We start from the raw sequence: 25,152 nt of genomic DNA, 5'->3' as shown, positions 1-25,152 counted from the left end.
CTATAAATAATGTTTTGTATAATTTAAAAGGAAGAGATTGAGGTTTCCAAAATGAGTTACAGGAAATACATGTATTTATATCAAAGAACTATTTTAAACTGGACCTCACACACGTCACAGCCTGGTATTTTTTCCTTTCTACGTAAATCTTACGAACTTCTAAATTTGTATACAGAGTGCTTGATCTAAAATGCATCTGTGCGCACGCTGATACACACAGTGAGAGAAAATTGAAAGTAGAATCAGATATTGTAAGATATACGTCATGTAAATTAGCAAACTAACAAATGCTGAAATAAAAACCTTAAAACAGAACTACTTCTTTAAGACAGTCAAGTTAACAAAAAATTAAAATTAAATTCATATTTCACTCTGTAAATAAGTGGACTGAGATAAAGAAAATGTTTTAAAAAACTACCTCGGAATTACAGAAAACAATTTCTAGCTAAGAATATGCCAAGAAATCGCATAATTATTTTTATATGGTTGAGTTCTGACTTAATTTTACTGTTCATCAATATGTAAAAATGATACCAGGTGAATAAATTTCATACAAACATGGTAGGGAGCCTAATACAAAAGCAAAACACAAAGTCATTGCAACTTCTCAATGTGTATGCACATTATTATTTAAAAGACAAAAGAAGGTGAGGTCCTGAAAAGTTTTTTAAAATATATGATTTTATCTATTGCTAATAGAAAACATACACACATAAACGCACAAAGTGAGTCACAAGGTGTGTGAGCAAACTCCTTAATGTTAATGTTTCTCAGGCAGCCAATTTTGTTGATGTGTGTCCGTGATTGCATTTGCAACAGCATGCATATATAAAGCCTACTCTACCACCAGCGTTTACAGTGGAAAGGTGCAAGGTGAGTGTGATGTGCCTGAGGCTACACATGTCTTATTCATAGAAAAACAATAAAAAAAACACCCAATACCAGAGTATAAAGTCTATTTCCAAACAGAACAAGAGCCAGAATGTGAAAGCAAAACAACCAAGGGATCAAACACTAAAAAAAGGAACAGTGTTCTGCTGGAAGATGGGTGAGGGTGGGGGGTATTTCGTTATTTAACACGACTGAACAAATGGCACTGAAACATCCACTTACATATCCAACATACCGTAAAACACCAAGGACACAAGGCTCATTTTTGAAACAGGTAGCACACTCATGGTGAGTGAATAAGTGTTTCAACAGAGTGCGACATCAATGTTGAACTGATAAAGTGAAGCTGAATAAGAAGACACACGGATTTGTCACATTCAGGCTGTCATAAAAAAATTTAAAAATCTGATTTGGGCCACTTGTGCCTGCAGAGTGAACGTAGCCCATCGCTAAAGATTTCTGAAAACCTCAGGTAAATTGAGCTGTTTAGGCAAATAAAGTTGCAATGTCATCTTCTAGCTTCCAGATGAAAACTGCATACTGCTACATTGTATAAATTGAGGTTAAACTTCACAAACCTAGTTAAAGCCCACAGCAATGATGTCTTTTATCCTTACTAGTATATTCACATTTAGGAGTGTAGTTAAAGCCCACAAGAAGTGAAGCCCAAGAAATACAAATGAGTCTGGGGAGAATTCATAGACTGTCTTTCAAATGAAAACTGTCCAAGTAGCTGTAGCCTCAGAATTTCTGCCAGGCTCTGCCATAGGGAGTTGAGCCTGAGGGAGTTTATAGATAAGCAAGAGGAGATTGAGGTTGTGCTTGGAAAGCATGAAGGCAGGGGTCTGCAGAGTAGTAACTTGTACAAAAGATTGAAATTCAAAGTCTCCTCTGTTTTCTAACTTCAAAAAAGTTTGTCTACATGCAGAGCATTGGGAAAAAAAGGAAGAAAAAAAATAACAAAACAAACAAAGCTGGGAATAAGTGCAACAAGTTATATAAAATACATATCTTATGCCCCTTTCACACGGGCTCTAATGGTCCCGGCTCCACTCTACTCGGCTTGCTTTGCGCGCGTTTACATCTGCATTTTTTCGAGGTCTGCCCTGCTTTTTTGGTCCCTGCTTCGGAGTTGGGCCAGCCGGGCCGGCCCTGCTTTGTTGGTGGCGCAAGCTTAGCTCCTGTTCACTCATTGGTCGTGGGTGTGACCAGATGCAAGCATGAAGAGCGAATGGTAGGAATATAAACAACAGCGTTAGCTTACCCTGCAACGTTTCTGCCGTCTGTCCCCCAGCTGAAGGCGCTGTAAAGCCTGAAATCTCCAGCAGATAACAGCTGTCCTACTCCGCGCAACAATCGCGGCATCCAGAGCATTTCTTCCACTGCGCCTCTCTTCCTGAAGTCTCAGGAGAATTCCCATAAGTTTAAAAAACAGCAACAACACAGAGCCAACGTTGTCCGTAGTGCTTCCGTTGTTTACACAACTTGCCCTAAGTTTCGGTAGCACACCCCCCGCGCCACGGCCCCGCCCCCTGCAACACGAGGAGGCGTTTCTCTGCTACCGAGCAAACTGGCCGGTGTAAACGCGATGCATTCTTTATTGAGCCGAGCAGAGTACAGTGGAGTAGTGCCAGACTTCTGAAATACAGCCCGTGTAAAAGGGGCATTAGACATGCAGGGCTGTCCTTAGTGTGGGCCAAATACTGAAGTGACCTTTGAGACTTTTGACAGTTAATTACAGGAGCAATTACAACAAAACCCCTACACTAATAAGTTTTCGTAATTTACTGTTGAACCACATTCAGCTTAAGAACAGCTGTAATATGGTCAATAAGTGATTGTGACTGAAAGGGATGTAAGGTGGATATTTAAAAATAATTCAGTGTCATTTCCAGAAAAAGATTGCAATCAGAATAGATCCTTGGATGTTTACAAGTGTATCTGACACTGAGCAGACTGAAGAGTGATGAGGCACTCTTCTGATGTCATTTCAGTGATTTTATACACAAGAACCAAGAAATACTGTCATCTTGTCTTCTGAAAAGGCAGAAGCAAAATGTCATGATTTCTTTCCCTTCATGAGTCTGATGGGAAATGTTAGAAAAATGAAAACTACTAAATGAACAAGATCTTAGTCTGTGATTCTTTATTCCTGTCGATATAGAGGATGGCCTCCATGAAGGGAGCAAGCTGAAACTCACACTCACACTCTTGCTTGCCCACCAGTGCATACAGTGATCAGAATGTTTATCCACAAACAAGGGCATTCCTCATATGCTAATATGAACAGGTTGCAAACTGGTTATACACGATAAGCAAATGTTAGTTTCTGGCATATTACCATTGGGTGAAGACAAGGCAGCCAGTCAAACTGGACAACCTTGGTGTGACTGGTTTCACTGAAGATTTACACAAGATAGAAGAGAGTTACACAAAATGCTGGAATGATACAACATTACCTGAAAAGATTCAGGAACAGATTATAAACTCAACAGATATACCATTAAATAATTGTCCATCAGAACACATTCTCTTTTTTTCTCCAAACAAAAGAGCCAATTTTGGCAGATTAGAACAGAAGGACGATGTGCAATATGCAGCAACTCTATCAAACATACAAGGAACAGCAATGGAAAATCTCCTGTTCAGTTAAATTGTGTTGTGTCAATTAGTAATTTGCTGCTTTAAATGCAGTTTGTTTATAATTCTAAACTTTCTCAGTTCACATGTCACAGTGTCCTTTGAAATATTGCTAAACCTCAGATCACCCCCAAGTTTGTTCCTCACTGGACAAAAGTGTCTGCTGAAGTAATATAATATAGTAATTTATATATAATACAAGGTAAACAAATGGCAGCAGGAAGGCAAGGAAGTCAAGGGAGATTTGGGGTTTGGATTGTTGCAGAAAATCCTATGGTTAAGAACAAACTACTTAAAACCATGTTATATTTGCAAAAAAAGCTAACACGAGCAATGGATCTGTCTAAAAGTGCACAGGGATTCAGAAACTGGCACTGAATAATGGCTGTTTTACTTTTTGGGCCAGTTTAGACTAGGACTCTTTGTGAATCAGTGCATGCTTGTAGCCTGGAGCTAAAACCTGAACCTAAAACTTCTTTGCATTTCAGTTGTAGGGTCGCTGGTCTGAAAGTATTGCCCTAACAAATCCCTAAATCTACTAAAATAGTTTCTGTCTGTGTGGTTTATAAACAATGTATTGAATCAATAAATAAATGTGTTCTGCAATTGAAGATGATGTGCACATAAATTACACTAGGATTTTCAAATATCCAAAGTCTACTTAAAGTGGGTGAATTTGCGAGCACAAATAGTGGCAGCAGCTAGCTGTAGCACCTACAACCTTGAACTATCCCTTTAAGCTTGTAAACTGTGTCTGAGAATGTTGGGGAATTAGCCAACCAGCTGACAAAAACCAGCTCAGATCACAAATTCCTAAACAGCCTTATCTTTTTACACGGCTTTAAAGCCTCCAAACTCTTTCACACTCATTTTGCAGACTTTCCAGGTGGCTACTTGAGAATTTAAACCATGATTGGTATTTGTCGTTCTCGAGCCACAGCAACCACCCATCATTTTCCACTCGGCATTGCACCAGAGGCCACATGTGAAAAACTGGCAGATCATATTAAGTCGCATGGTTACACACTCACAGCAGAGCGGAAAGTGAGACTCTAATAGAATCGTTCCTAATTTAGGCAAAAGGCCTTATTGTCTTTTATTAGTTAAGAAGCATTGAAGTCAGAGATTAATTATTGAAATATTGCATTAACAATTTTAAACACTTGAAATTCAAGCATTTTCTAGTATTTATGGCTTCGCTGCAACACTTTTTTATGTTTGTGACCTAAACAGCCTTCATTATATAATGACTGTTAATTTACAGAATTACTGTATAATGTTTATTACCCAGTACATAGCTCTCTGGCTGTTTTTTATGCAGTTGGACTTCCTAATGTGAAAAGAAGATATACCATAGAAAGACTACGTTGATGCAACCTCCTGCAACAGCAACAATTATTTATCTAAAAGAGAAAAAAACGAAAGCAAAAAGCCAAACGTATCTTGAAGCCCATCAAGCAATTTGTAAAGTGTTATCTTAGGAAAAACAGCGAGTCTGTCTGCCACCCCCCTTTTTTGACAAATAATGTAATTAAGTCCCTGGAATAAAACCCAGAATTTTTCCTGCTCCTGATTGCTCTACAGAGGCTTACATTTGGTAACATGTGCACAAGAAGACATACCAAACTCATCCCCCAATACAGGAAAAAAAAAAGAACAAAGCAGCTCAAATTGCTTCTGACAAAGTAAAGCATAGCTGTTTGTGTTTTTAATTAGTTTTTTTTTCCTTCTTTAATTGGGCATTTTGGCACACCTTAAAGAATGAGCAGATGCTTGCACCATTTTCGAACGCTGGGTCTGTTTGGGAGAGAAAGGGCAAAACAAAGTGTTTTATTTAGACAGAAGGTAACAAAAAAGCTGCAGTGTTGCGGGGGACTATAAAATATATATATATTTTTTTTAACATTACAGAATTTATTGATCCATTCAAGACTGCTAAAAACAAAATTATAAACTATTAAATGGGCATATCATATGCTTTTTAGCTACAGACTGAATTTTTCCTCTTGGAGAGTTTTGACACTACTGGAGCACTAAATTCACACTAAAACTGATTTAATACACATAAAACAATATGCAACACGTTCTGTGCCAATACAAAACAATGATTTGGAAATTTGTTGATTTTTTACAAATTACTTCATGAAATGGGTAATATGTATATTAAAATTAAAGTAATCAAATTAAAGCTCTGGATTTACTGTTTAAACTACTAAGCATATGGTCTAGAATAAAAAATTCTGCCTGTGACGTCATCCATTGTGTTCATTTTTTTGTTCTCCTTAACAATGAAGCATCAAGTGTTTCTGAAAGTACACGTAGTCAGAGGGTGTTGAGCAAAATTCAAAAGCATTAAACTATTTAGATATGTACATACACACTCGCATGTATGTACATATCTGAATAGTTTAATGCTTAAAATTCAGTCTGTAGCTAAAGAACCTATTGTATGCACATTTAAAAAATTTTTTTTTTTCCTGCAGTTTTGAGAGTCTGCCTGGTATGAAACAGTCCTTAGTTCAAGGGCCTTGTTTTACCATGAGCCTGGTATTTCACAAAATTTGAGGCTATTTCTGGGACACCTACAATTGAAGATTTGTTCCCACCATTTACAGTAATAAATGTGCTGCAAGTCTTTAGAATACAGGCCTTTCAGCTACTCTAAAGATTGATATTAAAGCATTCAAGGTCAACACACAATACCACCAACTATGACTTCAAACTTCATTCCTGCATTAAAATAAAGCCTTACTTCACATGAAGATACATTTTCACAGTTAACTCTGCATATCAGAGCTGGATGACAAACATGTCTTTGCAAACAAGTTAATACTTGCTGATATGTGAATAATGCAAAATATATGATACAGCAAAAAGTACTACCTAAAGAATATAACTATTGAAATGCATACATTGATATCAAAGCTTTTGAAATGCAGCAATTAAAGCATATTTCTTTAATTCTGAAATATTGGTTGCCTGCAAACCAACCAACCTAAACCTCAATACAGGTTCCAAAGTGTTTCTAAGTACAGTCATAAAAAAACATTTGGGCAAAAGTTTGTCACTCAGCTAATTAGGCAAAACAAAACAATAATAAAAATAAACTTATTTTTTATATGTAATCTGTCCTTTTTAGTGGCTAATAACACTGGCCAGCTAAAATTTTTCTTTACCTGGATCGATTGCAAGTCCATCATAGGGCCAGATAAAGACCACCAGAAGAATATAATACTAATTTCCTAGGGGTTAAATGAAAAAAAAACTCAATGATTTAATACTTTTGTTTTTATGTCTTTTAGTTATCTGTCATGCATAAGAATGATAGGCTCCAAAAATCTATTTACAGCAGCTATTTCGGTGAGAACTGGTTTAATATGAGGGGCTCCTCAATACATTATTTATACAGTTATGTTTTATTTTGTTTTTACAAGTAAAACGGAGGCAGGTAATTTGAAAGAAACAGAAACACAGTGTAAGCACACATGCGAGTGGTAACCATAATCCGCTGAACAAACCATTATTACTCATAAATGACTTTTTGATGCCTTTTGTGTTAAGGGAAGGGAAATAAAATTCATGCTCAAGTAAATTTTGATTACACTTGAGCGTTATACAGTGAACAAGAAGTAGATGGAGTGCAGTCTTTACATATGACATCTATTTGGTCATATAGCCTCAGAGATCTACAGTAATTCAAAGTGGCACAAATAGTGGGAAACTGCTGACAGGCTTGATAAATTTGGTTGACAACAAACCTGGAGAATATATTATGTCTCCTTCCTGTTGTCCATACTATAAGCAAGTATTTACTATTTAACCTGGGTAGCCTTATCTCTTCAATTATTACCAAAAGTTAATGATATACTAAAGAACTATTAAACCACTTCAAGGTCTATAGTTCAATATATTGATGAATTGCTCGTCCATCATAGCAATTTTATGACAATAGTCCTCTGAATGGTTGAGAGAGTGATAAAAATATAAAGACCAGGGATAAATTATGGGTTAGGGTACATAATCTGCTGTGAATGTTAGTGTAATAAAAATTTTCTATTGTAGGTTTCTTGAGGCACTCAATTCTGAATGTCATTCACGCAAACTCATTCAGCCATTGATTTCCTTGTTCAAATGCTTCTCCATTCAGTCACTCATTTCTTCTAACGTAGAGGTCTCTTGGTGTGCATTAGACCATGGAGGAGTCATAAAAATTAGCTCCTAAGAGCCGACCTGATCCATTGACTGTGTAACCTTGAAACCGGTGCAGAAACACACTCCTACACACACTCGGTTGACCACTGCCTTAAAGGTAGTGGTCATGCTTGAAGAGACATGGATTTCATTTACTCCACAGCTAAATGGAACCAACACGCTTGCCCACACACATTTCATTAAAGTGCCTTGGTAGGCTTAGACTGGCACAGTGTGAGTCAGGAGGTAGAGAGCATGATCAAACAGACTCACTCACACACACACATACTGTATGTAGAAAAAATATCTAAAAAAGGAGGATTCGAGCAAACTGACGGAGTTAATTTCACAAGATTAAAGCAGTTAGATTAGACACTCAGTCAAACTCGTGCATCCGTCTCAGTAATTTTAATATCACTACCAAGAAGTGGGAAGGTACTCAGACGAAGCCCTGATTGGACCAAGAATGGAATAAACAAAAAGGTAATTCATTTTATTTATTTAAATCTGCCTTCATTTTGTCAAATTGTGCAGGTATTTCTTGAATATTCAAGAATGTTTTTAAATAAATTAAAGTAATGTCTTGCTTGTCATGTAACAGTGCAATTTAAGCATTCTCCAGGCACAATTTCATCCACCATGGGTATTCTGCATTCTTGCTGAAAACCCCAGTCCATGAAACAAAAAAAAGAATATAAGTTCTGATAGACCTTCGATCAACCAATCAGATTTGGAGTTGTAGCTGCTGAGGATTTTCTTTGGGCAATCTCATGGCTCTTAAGGTATCACCTTAAGAGCCTTGTTGGCTTTACTGTAGTAATTTTACTACAGTGCTGTAACCTGTTTCATTGATTCTGGTTGCACAGTCTGTGTTCCTGCACACAAACACTTGTTGCATAACTTCGTATTCCAATTCATGAGTGTTGGCTGGGCCTTCTTTACACTGGTAGTTCGGTGTTTGTATGCATACTTAAAAGTTAAAAAAATTGTATCTGGTTTATTTAGATGTAACATTGTTTCAAGTTGTCTATACAGAAACGTCAACAAGCTGTGAGGTTGTGTTGTCAGTTTAGTACATATCCACTTCTAACTTGCAGTTTAAACAGACTTCTTTCCAAACTGCGATGAGTTTTGTGTGGAGGCATGGGGGTGAGGAGTCCGTGAGAGAAGGCCCAGTTGTTACAGGAGGGCTGCAGTAGCAGGCAGGATTCAGTTTTACAAAACGGTTTTCTCATTTGAAACCAAAGAAGGTCTGAATTTATTCACTCCAGCCGAGTGCTCTGTCCACCTAATCCCTTCATCCAATAAGATGGGCTTCGAATCAGTCAAAGGTTCAAAAACTATTGCACTGGACGCTGCTGGAGCGACACCTGGGTCCAATTGTGCTTGAAAAACTGACAGATCTAAGATATGTCTATGTGAATCAATCTATGGTGTCTTGCAGACTAGGCTTCTACCCTTGGGGTTATTAAATTGGTTCCTTTGCGCCAGACGAGTAAATCCATCACAAAAAACAGTTGGATGGAGGTTTTGGTGCCTACCTGCAGGTTGTGTCTCTCCAGTCTCATCTCCAGAATGTTATTCTCTTCCTCCAAACGCTGTCGCTCCTTCTCTAAATCCTCAATTTTCTGTCTGAAAAATGCAAGTGCAAACACAACATCTGCTGTAAAAAAAAAAAAAAAAAATCATACGCATGTAGTTGATTAAATGGGTTAATCTTTGGAGGATAGTTCTGCTTGGGGAAGTATATGGGGTCTGGTTTGGTTAATCCACTATAAATCTTTCATGACCTAGGACTGGAAATAGTGGCTGTTTCAACAGGTTGAGTGAGTTTACTACCTCAGTATGTTGACCTCTTCTTTGGTCACCAAAGAGCAGCTGTCAGCAGCTGAAGCCTGCTGCTTCTTAATAGTCTCCAGCTCCAGCTCCACCTGGAACAGAGAAAAAGAAAATTATCCCACTCCACCATCCTCACACCACATTTGGCCTTGCAGAAATCTTTAACCTTTGGACACATTTTGGATTGCTATCTGGGAGACGCATCAAGACAGATAAAGCAGGAGTTTTACACACAATTAGTCCTCTGATTGTTTTTGTTGTTATTTATAATGTCCTCTTCATTTCTCCCACTACAGTTTTTAATTTATCTGTCTGTCTCCTACATCTTGCTCTTCTCGGCAATTATGTCTCATTTACATTCGCCAACTAATTTTCCCGTTCCTGTAGGTGAGGCGTCTGTTTTTCAGTGCATCTTCTCCTCAAGTCCTCCCAAGACGAATAAGTAATTACTGCTATACCACGCAGGTAGATTTCACGCGTCAGGACTCATTGCCATGGCTATGTTGATGTTACCCTAGCAACGAGAAGTCACAAAAATGAGGGAAATTGTGGACTGTGTAAAGACACAAAAAGTTAAAGAGCGTAAAACAGTTCAGGTTTAACCTGACAGCTTGTTACAGCATTTCAGTGTAAAAGTAAAGTTGAGTCCCAGCTGAGGTGAATACATACAACAACTAAAAACAAATTGATAAGTTGTATAAAACCACTTTCAAAAGGTTTGAAGAAGAAGATTTATCCCTAAAGTGCAAATATTGATCATTTTGCAGGTTACTTAAAGAGGCATTAGACCATAATTGATTCAGATAGGATTGGGCAGCAGTCGAGTAATAACCAATAAAAGTATCTGATGAGGTTCAATGCCACGAGTGACATTTGACTAATAAAAAGTAGTAATAACAATTATATATATTTTCTAGTTTTAAACTTTTTTGCATCATTTTTATGTGCGTTTTCAGAATTGCAATTTTGGTAAGCTGTAAAGTATTTGAACAGCCGTCACACTTTATTTGTTGTATGTTTTAAACCCACGTCAAAACAGTAAACTGAACAAAAAACAATACTTGTGAAAAAAGAAAAACAACAAAATGTGTTCCCTCTTTGGCTGTTTTTTTTAAAAGGAATTTATAGTGTAAATCACCGGTTCCTAAAGCTGAAGTCGAGACCCCAGTGTGGGCTATAAAATACCAGCTGGGGGTCTTGAGATGATCTTCAGTAATTAAATCAAATTTAAAAAAAGATTCGAAACTGCTTTTTTATCCAAAACAGTAGGCAGAAATGAGTAAAAATTATGTAACAGATTTTAAACAATTCCTGTTTAATTGGCTTAAAGATGTTTATATGCTTCAATCAGCTATAGTTGGGGTCACAAGTTGCTCTTACTGTTATTTTGTTTGTTGGTAGTTGAAAAGTTTGAGAAAAATTGGTCTAAATCACAGTCTTCATTCAGTACATACTCTTTTTCATCTTCAGACTCATAAGAAGCCACTGAGAGTAATTTGGGGTTTACTGCTTTGTCTAATGAATAAAATGTGCAGAAGAGCTGTGGACTAAAATTGAATACTTCATCATTAGTGACCAACATGAGGTCCAACCACCCATTGTGTCAGTACCGCTGGATGAACAAGTGTTTGTGGATTATCAGCAAGTTAAACCAAGAAACTGACATTTAAATTGTCAAAACACAAGACTTGATGTTCTACTTCCATCAATATCCAATCACTTGTTTTATTCTTTTTAGAAATGTGTATTTTTATCTTACTCTTTGTAGCTGTAGTTTGAGGGCTCCTGTCTCCTCTTGTGCTTTGGTCAGCTGGGCCTGAATTAATAGGAGAAAAAATAAAGAAGTCATCTGACACACATGAGAAGATAACAGTATGTAACTGAAGCAGGAGGTGGAGATCATTTACTAACACCAGCATTTACAGCACCCCTTTATGTCAAAAGTCAAGTATTGTCAGTTGTAAAAACATTAGAGCTGCACAATATTAGAAAAACAGGGGATCGGGATGTTATTGTTGAATATTGCGATGACAATACCAGTTGCAATAAACCCACGTTCTGTCCTTACAATGTTCAGAGTACTCTCCATGTGCTGGCTGTGGGTATTTACAGGAATACTGGTCTATCTGACTGCCAAAGTCTGCGGTTTTTTGGAAACCTTTGCAATATTGTTATATCGATAAATAACTAGAGTATGTCTGCACACACCTCCATCTCTGTATTGTGGTTCTGGGTCTTCTGCAGGATGTCCTCTGCCTCTCTGAGTCGTCTGCTGAGTTGAGGAGAGTATTCAGTAGACGCCAGCTCAGTGTCATAGGACTCCAATATGGACCGCATACCATCACGCTCCTGAAATACAAATTAGGTATATTAAAATGATCCGCCAAAATAAAAATCCTTTGTGACCCAATGTCTGCAAAGCCAAAACTAGGGAAAGCCAATAATTCCTTATACTCCTAATTGTTATAAAGAATGTAGTCGAAAACTCCACCTGAACTAAGCGAGAATGTGATTATTGGCAACACATTCAGAGAGCACAACATCCTGAAGGTCTGACTTGTTCCACAAACAGAAGAGAGTGTGGCTGCATGTAGAGCAACATTGTAAACTCTTCTCAGAGCCTGAGCAGACTGTGAACCTAGAGAAATACTTTCTGCACTAGTACACTACATGTGGGAGGTAATTACCACAGCTTCGTCTCATGTGCCATGTCGGCATTACGTTTAATCCCTTAATAGATTCATTACGCGACAGTTGTCTTTGCAAAACTCAGAAACATGCAGGTTTTCTCAGCCGGATTTAAGCTAATTTTCTGTTTAACTCTTTAAAGTCTGAATGCAATATAGTGTATATGCATGTATATGCATATTTAGCCATTCAGGGCTTTTAGCTTTCAAGCCAAAAGAGATGCAAGACTGACATCAGGTGTGTCATATTTTTTTAAACTAAACAATTGAAAAATCAATCATTTCCAACAAAATCTGAAAGATTTAATTTGAATAGCTGTGATCTTTTAAAAAGGGACTTCAAGTACGAATGATTTAAGGAGGTTTCACTTTATTGATTTCATTTTGAGACTTTAGCTATAAAATTTATTGATGTTCTGAATAAATTTAACACTGATTATGGATTTAAAAATGCCACTTTACTAATACCTTGCTGTATATTGAAAAACTTATGTCTACATAATTCTGTGCCGAAACAGAAAGTATTTCTAATTTCCCCCCTTTTGAAATGGTAAGTAGAATGACATTACATACTTTTCCCTCAGGAAGCTGTACATCAGCGTATCCACAAAGCTTTCAAACATAAGCACCGGCAGTGGCTTTGTTTTTTGTTCCCAATAAGAGAAACATTGAATGCAACAGCTCACTTGAAAAAAAGCCACTGCACTCACTTTTTTTTTTCTTTTAAATTACACTATTTCTGTGCTGCCATTGAAAGCACCTTTAATTGAGAAATTTTTCAGCAAGGAGCTTGTGTCATCACTGATGCAACTTTTTAAGACAACCATTCATACAAGTGCAGTCTCTCTGGTAACCAAGACAAAAAAAATAAAAAAATTTAATTAAGTTTCAAAGACACCAAAGACACAAAACATCACATTTAGAGCAAAACTAGAATGCAGATATGCATGAGATAGCTGCTGGCCATGACTTTGTAACCAGGCAACCTTGTTCAAAACTACTCGTGTGATCAAGTTCCCCTTAATCTGAGAAATGTGATTCAGATTGTGAATCATGACTGTGTTCAAAATGTTTCTTATGATCTATTGAGCAGATTGGCCACATCACATTGACATTCTCTTATGTATTAAATAAAAAAGCATTCAGGTCATTAAATTCAAACAGCAACACAAGAAGCTTTTGATTATCGCTGCAGTAATCTGGGTTTCTTCTCATAAAATACAGGCATGTTCTCAGAGACGGTACGTTTTCTGTACTGTGTCTACTTGATTTAGTGTAAAGAGAGAAAAAAATTATTAGGATAAAAAGGTATTTACAAATGAAATCTCATCTCTTATCGCTGATGTGATAAGATGATGTTGTTCTTTTGGCTGCTGCCTTCTTCAGGGGTTGCTACAGCGAGCAAACTCGCACGAAAGATTTGGCAATTGTTTTACGCCGGATGCCCTTCCTGCCACAACCTGCCATCGACTCTGCGGTCCCAGGATTACAAGACCGCAGCACTGACCACCGATCTACTGCGGCCCCTCCAATGTGATGAGATCATTTAGATATTCAAAGATCTGAAGAGTTGAAACAACCATCGTCTCATGTGAAATTACTTAAACCAACTCCAGAACAAAAATTACAGTAAAAAAAAAATATTCAAAAGAGCATGTAAATGTAATGGCACCCATTCCTGGTACAAACCATTAAAAAACACTGGTCTTATTGTTAAAAAAAAAAACACCAGTCTTAACAGTTTTAGGTGTGAAAGCACCTTACAAACGGAAGTGAGGTGTGAGAATGCCGACTGCATAAATTTGGTGGATAATCTGAAAATTAACATTTGCTTTTAAAAATGCAACAGAAAATTTTGGATGAAGAGAAAAGTCCAACTCGGTAAATATTTCTTCATTCTACTGGGCCTCATATTCTGTGAAAACAGCCTAATCTGTTTACATTTTTGTCAAACAGTGACCTCATTAATGCAAATCTACTGTCATCAAGGATTAATAAATCAAAGCACCTCTTCTCCTTCTTTCACAGGATCCGACCACTTTGTGTTTTAAAGAGCAACAGGTGGCATTTTGTGACAGTCGGGCTCCTAATAAATATTTCACGACCAGTCGGGCTGCTTTAGAGCATCCTTGAATTTGGAGGGTCATTGAAAGCTTAATTTACAATCATTACCAAGGAGATTTGGAAAATTATACGAAATTCAGGCTTAAGTAAGGTAATAAATACAACAAATAAAAACTACTTCACATAACATATTGTACGTCCTAATTGCAAAGCAGCATTTTCTTTTTTAAACACCCATTCACACTTAGAACATGTGAGGAAGAACAGGACATCAGTATGAACAGAGGTAAAGACTAGAAATACATTTGGAGGTCAGTGTTTGCTCCAAATATAAAGCAGGAGGCCCTTTGGCTGTTTACTGTCTATTAAAAAGGTGCAAAGAAATTTACTCAATCTTAATCAAAAATCTTTCAGCTCCTCTTTGATAAAAACAAAAAACAAAACATAATTTAAAAACAAACAGAGCAGGAGGACAGAGTGATAAAACCATCATTATTGTTTTTTCATTCTTTTTTTTTTTTAATTGCTTTTATGTCAACTGTTTTATTGAGTGCGTCAAGATATGGCTTGTGTCTCTAACGGGTCAGTTAGTTGTCCCACAGAGGGATATAAAAATATATAGTGCTCATGCAGGCCAGTGGTAGTTCAAATAGGAGTTGGCCTTGTGGCAAAAACAGATAAAAATCATTTTATTGCCAAGAATGGAAAAACACATGGGTATCTGTGAAATCTTTTTTTATTATTATTTTATTCCCAGCTCAGGAAGTGAAAAACTGCTAAGCAAACGCTGAGAAGGAAGGTACTTATGAGCCAGGAGATGTGTGTTTATGAATCTAAAGTGAAAGAGGAAGATGGATATCTGCACATTTAGGCGTCAAATGGTTAGTCGATCTATGAAGTCACTCAAAAATGCAAAACAAACTGAACAATACACTATAAATAATTTAAAAACTGGAGATAACACATTTTTCTGGTAACAGATTCATAAATGGCAGAAACTGCTAGTCTCCCTTATTGGTTATATATCTTGGTAAAGCCGGAACATCTTCAAATAATAAAACAAAACAAAACCAATGAGAAAAAAAAAAGAAAAACGTTACCCACTGGGAAAGTTTTATTTCTTTTCTTTTAACTGTTGTGACATTAAGAACCTAAACCTTTTCATGTGGCGTCTATAACAAGCTCATAAACTTGAATGAACTCGATAAAAGAGAACATTTATTTAATATTCCCTGGTTTTAGTGAATGTTTGCAACAATTCATTGTGAACATTGTTTTAAAAAAAGCTTTCATGTCAGATGTAAATGCTTTGTTCCGTCTGCACTTCCACTTGTTAGCAGCAGAACAATAGTCTCATGGGTAACTTGCCTACAACAAGGGCTTTTGTGTAGGAATTTGGAGATTCTTTGCTCCAAGTGTGTGAGATGAGCTGGAACATAATCAAAACACAGCCCCAGCTACTGAGTAAGCCCAAAATAAATTTACAACAATTTTGCATGGCGGATCTAAAAAAAAAAAAGGTAACTTGGTAAATGCAGAGCTTGAATATTTAAGTGAAACTGCAGCAGAAGTGTCAAGGAAAGTATGTGTCTGACCACAAACTGATGTCAGTTCAAGCTGCACCTTCTACTGACCCAACTCTGTGGCCCTGATGGAGGCTGGGGTCTTCGTCTGACAACTCAACAAGCAGACAATCAATGGAAAGTAACACTATTTGAAAATAATAAAAAAAATGTCAAGGTATTTTAAATCTGAGGGAATAAACTTCAAACCCTGTGGGTGTGAATTTGTTGACTTAAAGCCTCAGCCAAACGAAAAGGCTTACTGTCCCGAGAGTTTTCAAAGATTCTGTTGATAAGGAATGCCACACTGGGGAGAATAAAACTTATATATTAGGAGACAAATATGTCTTCAGGTCTTATTTCTGAATGGAGAGTTGTGAAAGCCTCCTGTTTGACCAGGACTGTCTCCCGAGCCTAATGACGCTGGGAGATAAATGCATCAAACTCAAACTTTTAGGGAACTTGAAGAAACTTATTCCTTTCTACCTTCAAACTGTTTTGATTGTGATGATCAGCAAACTAATAGATGCACAAAAAGCTAGAACACATCTTCATAATGTTCCTCTAAAATAATGTTACAAAAAGCTCTAAGAGGTTATTTTTACCCAGAAACTAATTTAATAGGCACTTTCTACATTAAAAATCATAATAAAACAATGCCGTGTCATATTTAATCCATTAGCAAATTGCCTTTTTTAAATTTATACAAAATTAATAAAAGTAAAGTGATGAATAAAAGAGTAAAACCACTTGGGCAGCTGGGGATACATCTATGGCCTGTAACTACAGCCATTAGGGTAATGCAGCTTCGATGAATATTTTGCAGGGTAAAAACAAGATGTTTAGCAAACACGCCTTAATAAATAAAATGATTGAATTATTTAAATTCCTTGTATTCAACAGTAGCTGCGACAGATTAACAAATGTTTTCTCTAAAACATGGACTGGTTCGGATGATAAACAGGAATATTTTGCACCAGATGAAGGTTGCTGAAGGTTGAAATGATAAAAGGCAGCCTCTGATAAAACACTGGTTGACCCAGACACATTTAATCCAGTGTGATGATGTGTGTGTTCACAAGTGCTTGTATGATTTGTAAACTAACACACTGCGCATGATGACCAGGGGAATAACACACACGGAGAAATCAATATCACAGGGGGCTCTAGTCAAGTGCTGCAAAGTGGAGTGAAGCGAGAAATACAAACAGAGCAGTCACATGATATTTATTGGCCAATTGGGAGAAGTAAAGGGAGAAATCAAAATTGGGAATCTTGTTCTAGCCTTGAGATTTAAGTCCCTCCCGTCTTTCCAAAGGTTTTAAAGTAAGCTGATGATGTTCTGGTGTTTGACTGAGTTTGTACAGTTGTATTTTTGTTTGTTTGTTTTAAATTGGTACCTTCGTTAACAACAGCACCCGTCTCTGTAGACGCCAAACGAGAGAATCCTGGGCCTCTCTCTTCTTCTGGTCCTCCAGAGTCCTGCCGCCCTGCTGGGTCAGTTCTGCACGAAGCTCTGACTGCGAACGCTCCAGACTCCTCACACTGACCCACCGCGGTAAATTAACAGGCAGGACGTAATCGAGAGATCGAGAGAGAGAGAGATCGAGAGATCGAGAGATCGAGAGAGAGAGAGAGAAAAAAAAAATGGAAGCAGGCTGATAAGGGTTGAATGTTCAGACGATTTAAGAAAAGCAATTTAATGTCAATTTATAATAATACTCCCTAACGGACGACTTACCTGACTGACATCAAATAATTTCCAGACAAAGGTCCAAAAACCATTTGCAGTCGAGATTTGTGCCACGTCTGATCAATAGGACAATAATTATACAGAAGGGCAGTAATTACACTGCAAGGTCCCTTCACTACACCCTTCCACATTCATCTCTTCACATTTTGATGTTTCTAATAATTCATAATGAGCCCAATCCAGGCAGCAGAAGAGAAATGCTTGTTAACTAACGAAAGCTTTCTTAGTTGGACTCAAATGCAGAAAGAGTACATCAGAGGATGCAGACAGTCCTCCCTGCAGACCCCACCTCTGTCTAAACAGGACAAGTTTAATTAGTGAATTCCCTGTCTCACTCACATACACACACACACACACACACACACACCAATGGTTACTGTCAGGAGTGCTATCAGAGTCAGGACCAGTTTAATTAACTTTGTGACAATTAAGGACTTCTGAGAGATATGCTCTAATAGATACATGGGGGAGAGACATGCGAGGCGAGCAGAATGAGAGGAATAAGTCTGAAAGAGAAGAGGGGGATTTTGTGTGCGAGTCAGACAGTGTGTGTGTTACCGGCTGCTGAGTGCGTAGTTCTGCTCTTTCAGAGCAATTTCTCTCTGCTGGATCTGAATCACCTCCCTGGACAGATCCTCTGGTTTCCTGCAGACAGACGCGGCAAAGGGTAGTTAGCGCACACATGTGCACGAACCAACACAATGAAAAAAATCAATAAGGCTGAGGAAGCAGAAAGGATGGAGTAAATAAAAACAACACTGTTTCCATATTCTTCAAATAGGAAGCTGGGAGATAAAATGACATAAACAGCAGAAGTACAAATGAGGAGGATAGGGGTTAAATACTGGTCTTTATTCTATAAAACATGCTCAGTGGGTGGGAGGAATAGAAATGCTGTAAAGCACAAACACAATGGAAAAAAAAGAGACAGAAGACTAAAATGCCTCTAAATTCTAAACACTGAGTGTAACAGATGATCTGTCCAAGATCATGTCATTTGCATCTTCAACAGCTCCTAATACACCTGGAGTTCCCCACGGGTCTATTCTAGGTTCATTATTTTCCCCATTTTACATGCTCCTGTTCAGTTTTATCTGTATGAAATGTGAAATGTTAATTTACTGTTTTCCCGTTAATTCACAGATCTGTTTTCCCCTCAAAATGGAAGCTGCAGCTCCTTTGAAGGCATTGCTGGACTGTCTTGGGAACTCAAAATTATGGATGACACTTCACTGTAAGCAAGTTTCTTCCAGTTAAAAGGCCTTTTCTAAGTTAAAACACTTAATTTAAATTAACATATGAAAGAAAGGTAATTTGCACTTTTATTTTATGCAGCCTTGACAACTGAGATGGCCTTTATTTTCGTATCAACCGTTTCATGTGCAACTTGTTCAAAATGCTACAGCCACAACCAAGCAGCACCTTGTTTTTTTTAAGTCATTTAAGATCCTATGGTTTGTTCAAAACAAAAAAAAAAAAGTCATTTTAATGGGTTATCTTGCCAGTCTTTTGACTGTGCATACTTCTTAAAGATTGCCAGGGTCAAGTGATCAGATGCTCCTGAACAAACCGAGGAGCAGGACAAAGCACAGAGGAGATCAGGTTCTTTGCATAGCTGCACTTATACTTTACTGCAACCTGTCAATTTACATCAGGACCCCACCAACACTGGACACCTTTAAAATCCATATATACGTTTTGTTTTTCTTTCTTGGCATTTGATTCAATTATTTTTTACTTTGTATGATTGGTTTTTGTTGCATCTTGTTCCTTGTGGGGATATAAAAACATCTTTTTATTATTATTATTGTTTGTTTTATTGAACTTGTTCTTTTTAAATGGAAAGCACCTTGGTCAGTGCTAGTTTTTTATGAGCTTACGAACTTCACTTGACTAAAGACTTAATGTACTTTTGTCTGACGAGAAGTTTTCATAAGTTCAATAGGTTTAAACTGTAGAAAGCCCTTTCAGAGAGAAGTGGGTTAAATTATTCTGTAGTTTGTTTTACTGAGTAACAACATGGAGTCAAGTAAAAAGCAAAAGAAAGAAAAAATACTGCATTTTCTTGCAATGAAAAGTAAGCATGCCACCAAACCTTACCCTAAAGATAGTCGGCATCAGCCTGGGACCTGACCTTTGTGTTGTGCTACAAATTTAGTCAGTCTTCCAAGGTATATAACAAATGGGGTAAATGTATGTAGAGAAAAAAGCTGAGCAATCAAAGTTAACTTTAAGGTTGGAAACAAGAGAGCTGCTTGTGAGAGTTTAACACCACTCCTAATAACTGCAGCTAGTTCGATTTTAAGGTGTGAAAACAACTTTATAACTAAAATATACATTTCTGAAGCATACAACAGCTGTGAGATTTGTATCATGTTATTCCACACTTCTCTGAGCACAGAGAGTTAACCTTTTCCTGAGTTTATTGTCCTGCTTTGGGTTTTCACTCTACAAGTCAGTCAACTCTGCTGATGCTGTAAAATCAGTTTGGTTACAAACCATCTAACAGTCCCTATCGGGTCAGATGTTGTGAATAACTACATCATGTTCCAGCAGTAAACAAACCCTCAGAGGACAGCAATCGGTTCTGAGGCTAGTTTAAAACTGTCCCTTCAGTAAATAGGGAAAGAAGAAAAGAAACAGTTTATTTTACATTGTGGTTTAAGTCTTGTGAGCTCCAAATTATAAAACATTTAACAACCAAGACAAACTGCGTTTCCCACAGTTCATGTTTTTCAGATACACCATGATGTTTTTCTCCAAATTGAAGCTTGAAGCTAGCTTTGAGAAAACCTCATGTTACATACAAATTTTATATTTTCTAAAATATTAATATACATGCTGCATCGGACAAAAGACATTTAAAAATTGTACTGGAGAAAAGTTAAAAAAACGGATTGTTTACATAATTAGTTTTTGAATATTTTTCATTGTTTTGGAGACTTTTACATACTGCGAGTAAAACAGCAATGAAATTTTGCTACCTATGATGGATGTCTAGTTTTATTCCACCAATGAAATATTTAAAAAAAACACAACATTCATGATGCATGAGGATCAAGTATGAGGATGAAGTTTGTAGGATAAAAAACAGCTGCACACACAAATACACACTCAGAATAGTATTATTCAGTTTAAACTATCCAGAACGGCCCAATACACAACACTGGAACTAAAATTATTCCGTAAAAGTGAACTTGACACACATCTACCAGACTTTGTTTCCTGTTTGGCTGGTGAAAATGTCAGTAAACAATGAAAACATTTTTATAAACACTTTCCCCCATACTATCATTACCTGTACTTCCACACAGCCTAATTATAAGAAATTACAATCATTTTTTTAGTTCTGTCAAATGGATTTTTAATTGTCAAACACAAGAGTCCATGCTTATGCTGATAAAATGTTGCCAAAACAAACAATGGAGAAAAAAAAACAGAAACGTAATGACTAGTTGAAGCCTGACAGCTGCTGGCGACTTCAAGCTGTGGCTTTTAGATTTTGTTCTGCTTTACCAGACAGCCACATCGATTGCCTCTTCTGTCCAAAAAACTATTGTTTCTCAGCAAACAGGCAGAGTGGCTGGTCAAACATCTAAACTAGGGTTCTCTACAGGGAGGTCTGGACCTGGACCTAATCGAAGCCTCATCTGGACCCAAACTGGTTGTGAAATGTCACTAGAATTAAATTATTATTTTAAAAAAATACATATATTTCTTTTTACTTGCACACATTGTCTCACTTTTACAGTAATTCAGTTTAGGTGTTGCAGCTTTTCTAGCATTTACAGCAATTTCCCCGTCTGGTCTCTCTCTGATTTTGTCTGCAGACCACGAAGACGTACATGCCTAAAAATTAAACAATATGCTTGAGGCGGACCTCACTGAATTTTAATTAAAGACAACTGATCTAAACTTTGACAGCAGGACACAAACTCTTCAGCAAAACAAAAATGGTGACTTCTTCTTTTAACTAAGTATTTTGTTCCCACCGTATCAAGTGAAAGAAACAGTTTCATTGTGCGAGAACATAAAACACAGCAAAGCATGAATCATAAGAAGCTCTAGTTGGTTAAATGATACTGTAACCAACAAAATGAACAAATCAATACAAATACACACCGCCGTTCCAAATGTCACTGTTAATAAACATACAAAACACTCGAAACAGGCAGATTTGATTCGCAGACATTACTTTTTACACTTTTACTTCACCATTCGTCTTGAGCCATTACGCCTTTTACCACATAATCAATTTTCATTAAACTTACTCGTCATTTATAAGCAGCGAACAAGCATTCAGTTTCATTTACTCCATCATACTTAAGCATTCTCGTAAAAACTTTGAGAACAATTTGTGGATGACAAGCGGCTGCGCAGTGAAATCATGAAGCGACGACTTTTAAAGCCCGCAAGAACAGAAATCCATGTCAATACTCATTTTCACACAGCGCTGGTCCTCAGAGTGCAATAAAGATAAACAAACTGCTGATTGAAACACACTTTTCTCTGTTTACCAAAAGAAACCTTGACCAGAAATAATTTGAACATTTAGTAAACAGCTTAAAGGGGTTTCTAATTGGTAATTTACTCTGAATTAGTATTTCAGGTGAATGGAATCTAGCAGACTTGTGGGATTTTTTTTTCCTTGTTGTTTTACTTTAAATGAACTGCACTCAGGCAGTAAATAACACAAGTCTGAACGCCTGACTCTAAAATGAAGTTGAAATGTCATTAAGAAAGAAATCTAAGTTCAATTTTCAAGTTGAATTTTTAGAAAAAGGCCAGTCTTATTAATATTGTGCATATTAAAGAAAAAGCAGACAGTATATTACCATAATCTTCATTTACATAAATCTAAAACATGCCCCACCCTAAAATGAAAACTTGAGGAAAAAAGACAAATCTAAATCCATCCAAATGCCCCAACGTGGACTTTTCTCCACAAGTCATTTTTTAATGGGAAGAGGCAAAAACTGAGTAAAACGCCTCTGGACTCAAATGGATACAACAAATCAGAAGCAACAAAACGCGAGCGATGATGCCGAGCAACATGCCTCAGCGTTGCCCCTCCGTGCGGTCTCATCATATCAAACCTTCCTCTTATATTAGATAAACCACAGAGGTTGGCCGGGGCAAAGCCAGATGGAAAAACATGAGGCAGACCAGATGCTTTCTGCCAGAGCAAATGAAACATGAGGTCTCACATTCGACTGGTTCCCAGGGTAGAAAGGTTTCACTTTATTTTGTACTTCATCATGTGCTGGCATCTACCTTTTTTTTTTTTCCTTTTTGCCCAAAAGGAATGTGTAATACCTGTGTTACACATGCTCACTCATAAATGGCAAAAAAACAAACCTTGATAGTGTGTAGATGTGGTCCACCACAGCTGGAGTTAATCACAAAAGATGTAATGAAATACTACAGATATTATTGAGTGCATGTGTGTGCATGATGCACATTTGCAATGTTTACAACCTGTCAGAATCTCTCCAGAGCTCACAAGAAAACATGCATTTGCTCTCATGTTAACAATTTAACTGAATGACAAGTCTGACAAACACACAAGCAAGTAAAACAAAAACATGACTATCCACACTGAAGGAACGAATCCTCAATGATGAGGCACATTTATAAGAAACAACCAAAGCGCCACCTAGTGGGCATATTTTTGTTTTTCCACTAAAAAAAACAAAACAATCAAAAAGTAAAACCCTGACACGATCAGGCACATTTTCATGCAGTGACTGACCTGATATTGAGTCCAGTAGATTGTCCAAGGTTTTCCCAGGCCTGCAGCTTCTCAGCCAGCTTCTGAGAAAGATTCAAGCACATAAAGTTAAAGCCTAACTGATGCCAGACCAAAGGATGAAAACTAAATCAATATTTGTTGAATAAAAGCTATTCATAAGGTTTGAGTAAAAATTTAAAATGTAACTATGAGCGTAGAATCATGTCATTTTTATTTTAAATCACTTTATTTATTTATAGAGAACAAAGTGGTATTTTAAATTTTGAAACTAAAAAAATTAGTTTACCACCAAGAAACAGTCTGAAACAGAATTTAGCTTGCATTTGTTGATTCACTGCAGTTACTCTCATTATCTGTACAAAAAAAAGACAAAAGATAAATCCTCCCTATGTGTTTGTCTCCCTGCACCAGCACCTTGTTAGATTTTGTATCGATTTTAAATTCCGACTGCTCACTTTTATAGCTTTAAACGGCCCTGACCCTAAATACATCTCAGGCTTATTAACTTCCAACCACTAAGATCTGCTGATAATGTCTTGCTAACTATTCCCAGGTCGCGTTTGTGATGAAATGAGATCAGATCTTTTCCATTAAAGCCACCATTTTAAGTTATTTGACCACTGAGCTCAGACACATCAAGTCTCTGTTTACCCTCAAATGCCTCCTTAAAACTTACCTCTTTGTGAAAGTTTGCAACACTTTCTGATGTATTTAACTCACTCTTTTGCAAACAATATTCTTATTAACATCTATCTGACCTACATCATCTCAATTCTTCTTGTAAAGCGCTTTGTAGTGTTAAGAAAAATATAAAAATCATAATTTTAGTTGAAAATCATCACAGCTTATTTCTGGTTTTTGGTCTTATGATCATATTTTAAACTCCTTTCACATTCTTTAAATCTTCTTTTTTTTTAGTTAACTAAGGTTTACCTCTTTCTCCAGTTCCATATTGGCCAGTTCTTCTTTAGTTTTCTCCATCCTCTCCAATTTCCTCCTTAGTCCTTCCACCTCCTCCTTCAACAGGCTGCAGTTCTCTCTACTCTCCCTGCATGGAGTAAAGACAAAACCAAAAACACTACATTAAATGCAGGATTTACATATCTTTGCTTTGTTCTATCATCCAACTATACTCCATTTTGCAAACCTGTTTAAAATGAGATGAGGGTTTAGTTGTGCAAGTCTCCAAATCAATAAGTTGCAAAAAAAAAATTACAACATTAATATGTGCTTCATTAACTGTATTGCACAAAAACACAGATTAGACCTGGCTGATCAGCTGTTTTGCAGCATCATACATTAGGACTATTATGGACATTAGGACTAGTATTTCAGAGCAGTAAACATTCATTATTGCAAATGACAGCTAACTAATGTTATATTTACAGTTGTTGCTTCCAGGTGTTACTCGTCTCATACAGATTCTTCTTCTCATTAAAACTTCTCAGTTCAGTCCTAAAGAGCTAACATGACCAAGCAAAGAGTTACTGAGTCTGCATGTGACAAAGTGGTTCATTTTGTGTTTATCACTTGTCCCTTATTCTTATTTAGGCGTCACTTACTTTACCATTGGTTATTGGTTAAATTTGTTTCAAAGTATATTTATGGTTTTTGTTTTCCATTTTACTCACCATTGTTTGTCTTTGTAGATCTGCAGCAGGGCAGGAGTATGGGAGGGGCCGGCCCAGTATTTCCTGCTTTAATGGCTGGATGATGTCATTGATTACCTGGCTGGGTTCTACCAATTAGAGGGTTTTCTTTTGAGTAATGCTT

At 37.0% G+C, this 25,152-nt stretch overlaps 1 protein-coding gene across 1 annotated transcript in view; it reads right to left on the bottom strand.

Moving 5' to 3' along the window:
* The window catches only part of mad1l1 (mitotic arrest deficient 1 like 1), a 72,584-nt gene that overhangs the window by 31,769 nt on the left and 15,663 nt on the right, over positions 1 to 25,152 (bottom strand). The window contains exons 8-15 of the mRNA XM_017427515.3: positions 24,313 to 24,427; positions 23,380 to 23,441; positions 18,186 to 18,272; positions 17,275 to 17,419; positions 11,770 to 11,910; positions 11,321 to 11,377; positions 9,562 to 9,653; positions 9,264 to 9,354 (exon numbers count right to left, since the gene is read on the bottom strand). Coding sequence (XP_017283004.1) covers positions 9,264 to 9,354; positions 9,562 to 9,653; positions 11,321 to 11,377; positions 11,770 to 11,910; positions 17,275 to 17,419; positions 18,186 to 18,272; positions 23,380 to 23,441; positions 24,313 to 24,427 — 790 coding nt within the window. The remainder of the gene's footprint in view (positions 1 to 9,263; positions 9,355 to 9,561; positions 9,654 to 11,320; positions 11,378 to 11,769; positions 11,911 to 17,274; positions 17,420 to 18,185; positions 18,273 to 23,379; positions 23,442 to 24,312; positions 24,428 to 25,152) is intronic.

Source organism: Kryptolebias marmoratus, linkage group LG3 (genome assembly GCF_001649575.2).
Source record: "Kryptolebias marmoratus isolate JLee-2015 linkage group LG3, ASM164957v2, whole genome shotgun sequence".
NCBI classification, from domain to species: Eukaryota; Metazoa; Chordata; class Actinopteri; order Cyprinodontiformes; family Rivulidae; genus Kryptolebias; species Kryptolebias marmoratus.
This window is presented reverse-complemented; position numbering and strand designations above follow the sequence as displayed.